Source organism: Mandrillus leucophaeus, unplaced genomic scaffold (assembly GCF_000951045.1).
Source record: "Mandrillus leucophaeus isolate KB7577 unplaced genomic scaffold, Mleu.le_1.0 Scaffold407, whole genome shotgun sequence".
NCBI classification, from domain to species: domain Eukaryota; kingdom Metazoa; phylum Chordata; class Mammalia; order Primates; family Cercopithecidae; genus Mandrillus; species Mandrillus leucophaeus.
In genome coordinates, this window is record NW_012104332.1 from 1,344,322 (window position 1) to 1,349,948 (window position 5,627).

The 5,627-nt window shown below is 37.4% G+C and overlaps 1 protein-coding gene across 1 annotated transcript in view; it reads left to right on the top strand.

The window, feature by feature from the left end:
* PAPD4 (PAP associated domain containing 4) overlaps positions 1-5,627 on the top strand; it is a 109,390-nt gene that overhangs the window by 77,828 nt on the left and 25,935 nt on the right. The window contains exon 11 of the mRNA XM_011992203.1: positions 2,599-2,735. Coding sequence (XP_011847593.1) covers positions 2,599-2,735 — 137 coding nt within the window. The remainder of the gene's footprint in view (positions 1-2,598; positions 2,736-5,627) is intronic.

Genomic DNA, 5,627 nt, shown 5'->3' on the forward strand with positions numbered 1-5,627 from the left:
ATCTTTCAATTTTTTTTAGAGATGGGGTGTCACTAAGTTGCCTAAGCTGGTCTCAAACTCCTGGTCTCAGGGATTTCGTAATTCGTGTTGCCGTGAAATTATACTTAATTTGTTTTATTTGATGATCACCTAAATTTCTTTCTGTTTGCCTGGAGATGGAAAGTGATCATCTTTCACTTAAGATTTTAAAGAAAGAACAGTTTCCATATAGAAGATTAGCCAGTCTAACTTATTTCAGAAAGTGCTTCATTGTCCAAAGATTGATCCTTCTGCCTTAGCCTCCCAAAGTGCTGGGATTACAGGCTTGAGCCACCATGCCTGGCTTAGGGGATTTCTTAAGGATAGATAGAATTACTATTTACTGGTAGCTGCTTTTAGGTGTCCTTATCTTTTTTAGTTTTGGTTTGGATTTCTGCTTCAGTTCTCCCTCAATAAGCATGACCTGACTCTTTTTGTGTATGACCATGAAAAAGAACAGTGGAGCTAAGAGGAGACTGGCCAAATTGTTGGTCTGAGGTCATTCAGCATTTTAATGGAGTGGATCTCATGACTCTTCAGTTCTTAATGTCATAATTGCTGACCTTTTTCTTTAAATTATTGAACAAAATAAAAATTTTACAGGAGGTACAATCATTTTTTAAACTTCAGATAAGAAAGTGACTTCTGTTTTAGCATATTCAGTTCACAAATTGAATGCTAATTGTGCGTGGTGCTAGGAATCAAAATTAGTAAGAAGCTTTCAGAGCAGGAGCTATTAAACAGTGACGTACTTACTTGATCTACATTATACCTTTTGTTTGATTTGCCAGAAAATAACATTTAAATTTTATAATTTTAAATATTGTTGCCCTAAGTTCAATTTTATACCTAACGAGTAAGAGTTACAGGGGAATAGAGGCACTGCATCTGTGCTTCCTTCTGCCTTTAGTCTTTACTAATTGAGGTTTCTTTCCTACACCCTCCTCTTTTTAAAATTTCTACTTGCATTTTAAAATGTAATTAATACTACAGCTGTTAGAATGTAAGGGGAAAGTCCCATGTTGAGGAGTATCAACTTTATGAATTTGGTTGGAATAGAATTTTTATTCCAAGAGAAAGGTAATCACTTCTTGGTAGTTAACAATTATTGATAGAATTATAGGTAATGGAACAAGGGAGGAGGTATTTTTGTTTTCTTGCTCCTTTGTTTTTATTCATATTTTGGGGACACTAGCATTAAATGATGCACTATGCTATTTCTCTACTACCATTGTTCAGAGATTCTCCTTTTTTTTTTTTTTGTCTCACTCTGTTTCCCAGGCTGGGGTGCAGTGGCGTGATCTCAGCTCACTGCAAGCTCTGCGTCCCAGGTTCATGCCATTCTCCTGTCTCAGCCTCCTAAGTAGCTGGGACTACAGGCACCTGCCACCATGCCTGGCTAATTTTTTGTATTTTTAGTAGAGACGGGGTTTCGCTGTGTTAACCAGGATGGTCTCGATCTCCTGCCCTCGTGATCTGCCCGCCTCGGCCTCCCAAAGTGCTGGGATTACAGGCGTGAGCCACTGCACCCGTCCGGAGATTCTCCATTTTTTAACTTGGCATTATCTAGATGTCTTTAATTACATTAGTATCTATAAGCCCAGGGTTAAATAGGTAGTTTGGAATCTTAACTGTAGTTGTCATTCTACTGCCTTAACTAATTTAACATTTCTGTTCTGACAGCAGTGGAGAAATACAGAAAACCATCCCTGATGGCACTGTGCAAATTATCTTGTATTATTTTCTAATTGATGTATATAAATGGACTTGATAATTTATATAATACATTTAGTATATTTGAGAGCCAGAACTTGCTGTTAATAGAGGAAAGATGAATATGAAAATGAATGGCATAACATAGGAAAACAGGATAAGTACCCATTAGTATTCTTTCTAATAGGTGTCTTTGTTCCTGGATTTCAGGCAAATGATATCCTCTTTTATAAATATTATGGTAAAAGCTTGCTGAATATTGCTTGTTGGTATGCTTCCTATCTTATTTTCTCTGCCTTCTTTGTCTTTTCAAGCTTAATTCAGGTTGAACATCTCCTCTTCCATCTAAGATACAGAAACAAAGCAAAATTTATAAAATCTTAAAATTAGTATAAGTAGTATTTCTATATTAAGGGTACTCTTATGGCCTTTGAGAGAAGTTTGAAGTGACAGAAAAAACTCTTACTTTGTGCTTGATATAGCCTTTATACATATACTGCTTCTTGTAGGAATTATTAAGAATGAGATAACCTTTATGAAGAAATCTATATGGTATTGGGTAGAATCTTGGTATGCATAGTAAGGCTTTATTTATGAGTTAGAAAATCTTTTGCTAAATAGCAATCTGTTCGGTTAACTGAGTGCTGTACTCAAGCCAAGGATTAGATTGTTAATTTTTCAGGTACATTCTGGCCTACTGCAAATACTGGTGAAGTCTTTAGTGGAAGAAAAATTTCAGGTTTCCAAATTGCCAACGCAGAGAAAATTTCTTCTCTCTTTTTCAAAGAGGAGTCTAGTTCAGGATTTATAAAGTTTCTTAGTGTCTGTTTTAAATGGCTTTACATTTTTTCCCCTTCTTTTTGACAGGAATCTTTTAGTCCTGCTATACAGCTGCACCTTGTACATCAAGCTCCATGTAATGTTCCTCCTTACCTCTCAAAGAATGAATCAAACCTTGGGGACCTCTTACTGGGCTTTCTTAAATATTATGCTACAGAATTTGAGTAAGTAAAACTTTAAATTGTGTTTGTTCATTTATATATATGTGTGTGTGTATATATATATATATGTGAATATGAATATATATAAGTGAATGCTACAGATTTGGTCAGAAGCTATGTTTGTCATTTCTAGTGCTGTCAAGTTGTCCAGAAATCTATAGTTTATAAAATTTCTTACATGACAGTGAATTATTAGAAGCTTAATAGATTTTATATTCTTAGCTAATAAATACATTCATAGTCCAGTAAGCCCAGTTTTAGTTGATTTCAATAGTGATAGGCCCTATGTGTTGGTCCTGTGCAGGTGCTGTGTAGTTTGGAACATCCATTTTCTGTAAACTTAAAATGTATAGTAAAAAACACTGCTAAGACAGACTAATAAAGATCTGTTTAATACTTGGCATCTTCATAAATAGTTGTGTTAGTATGATATAAAAATCAAGGAATGTGTCGTTTTGTTTTTTCTTTTTTGAAGATGATATGTAAACATGAAACAAAGAATGCATAATCAGGCTGGACAGCACTAAAAGTTCTTATGTGAGTTCTAAGTTCAGATAGAGTGGAGTTAGGAGTTATTTGCAGCTCTTCTGATCAATCTGGAAAAGCTTGAGGGAGGAAGAGAGAAGATTTAGAAATTGTACAGTATTAGAGGCAGGTACAGTTACCACTGTATACCACTTTGAAGAAGTTTGCATAGGGGAATAATAATAGTAATAATAATAATAAATTGCTATTACTAGGTGGGAAAATGGTTCTAAACATATTATATTATTGTTTATATTTATCATTTCATTCCATTTACATAATTGTTATCTGTGTGATATATTATGCCCATTTTACCAGTGAAGCATAGAGAGAGGGGAAGTAACGTGCTCCAAGATCACGTAGCTAATAAGAGTAGTATTTCAGCTGGGCGCGGTGGCTCATGCCTGTATTCCCAGCACTTTGGGAGGCCGAGGCGGGTGGATTGCCTGAGCTCAGGAATTCGAGACCAGCCTGACCAACATGGAGAAACCCCGTTTCTACTAAAAAATACAAAATTAGCCAGGTATCGTGGCACATGCCTGTAATCCCAGCTACTCGGGAGGCTGAGGCAGGAGAATCACTTGAACCTGGGAGGTGGAGATGGCACTGAGCCGAGATTGCGCCATTGCACTCCAGCCTGGGCAACAAGAGCGAAACTGTCTCAAAAAAAAAAAGAAAAATAGTATTTCAGATAGTTTTGACACAGAATTCACACTTAACTATGATACTTACAAGTATAAAAAGGTAAGAGCTTTTATTTATTTATTTATTTTTTGAGATGGAGTCTCACTCTGTTGTCTAGGCTGTAGTGCAGTGGCACGATGTTGGCTCACTGCAACCTCCGTCTCCCGGGTTCAAGCGATTCTCCTGCCTCAGCCTCCCGAGTAGCTGGGATTACAGGCACCCGTCACCACACCTGGCTAATTTTTGTATTTTTAGTAGAGATGGAGTTTCACCATATAGGCCAGGCTTGTCTCGAACTCCTGACCTAGTGATCTGCCCGCCTCAGCCTCCCATAGTGCTGGGATTACAGGTGTGAGCCACCGTGCTCAGCCACGGAGCTTTCATTTATATAAAGATGAGGAAAGATTAAAGACTGGATGAGACGTAGTACATAAATGGACTGTAAAGGTTTAATGGTTATTCTAGAGTTCTCTTTAAGATACTGCAATAACAATAGCTAATGTTTAGTGAGAATTTATCTAGTGTCCTGTAGTAAGCTGAGTGATTCCCATGGATTTCAGTTAATCCTCACAATAACCTCTGTCAAGCTTAGGGAATTTGTGTACATGAAACTTGTCCATGGCAATCTACAGCTAGATTGTGGGTGAGTTGGGATTCACTTTCAAGCTGGACTCCAAAACTACATTCTTAATTGTTAGACTGTATTGACATTGTTTATTATGTTATATAAATTAGGGACTGGGGGATGTTTGTGGAGAGGGGGGAAAGGATTCACAGAAGAAAGATTTATTTCTCCTCTGTATAGTGTAGGATTAGAGCATCTGTGTACAAATACCTTGAAAATCACCTGCTTTGTTGAACAGAAACAAGATAGTAGATGTGTAGGTTTGTATGTTAATTTAATATTAAAGGAAACTAGTCTGCTGGGTCACATGATGTTGATGCTTGGAAAGAGGTTTCAGAACTTCACCATATAGTACATTTGTCATTTCATATGAGATATTTTCAGAAATGTGACTGTGGGAATCACAGCCAAGAATGTAGTCATGGTAATAAACTGGATGCTGTATAAAAGAATTATGGCAATTGTTAAAAATGTCAATAAGGATTTCTGCTGAACTTCGAGGTAATCATTTAAAAGGTTCTTTTTTCTTTTTCTTTTCTTTTTTTTTTTTGAGACAGAGTCTTGCTCTGTTGCTCAGTCTGGAGTGCAGGCAGTGGTGCGATCTCAGCTCACTGCAACCTCCGTCTCCTGGGTTCAAGGAGTTCTCCTGCCTCAGCCTCCCGAGTAGCTGGGATTCCAGGCGCATGCCACCGTGCCCGGCTAATTTTTTTTATTTTTATTTTTAATAGAAATGGGGTTTCACCATATTGGCCAGGCTGGTCTTAAACTCCTGAGGTCAAGTTATCCACCCACCTCAGCCTCCAGAACTGCTAGGATTACAGGTGTGAGCCACTGCGCCTAACCTAAAGTTCTTTTTTCTGAAAGACAAAACATTAAGTGACTGTTAAGGGATGGTTGAGTATATGGTATAAATGTTGCAGAAGTTTTATATGGTCATTTAAAAATTACTATTTTTTGGCTGGGTATGGTGGCTCATGTCTGTAATCCCAGCACTTTGAGAGGCCATGGAGGGGAGATCACTTGAGCCCAGAAGTTTGAGACCAGCCTTGGCAACATGAACA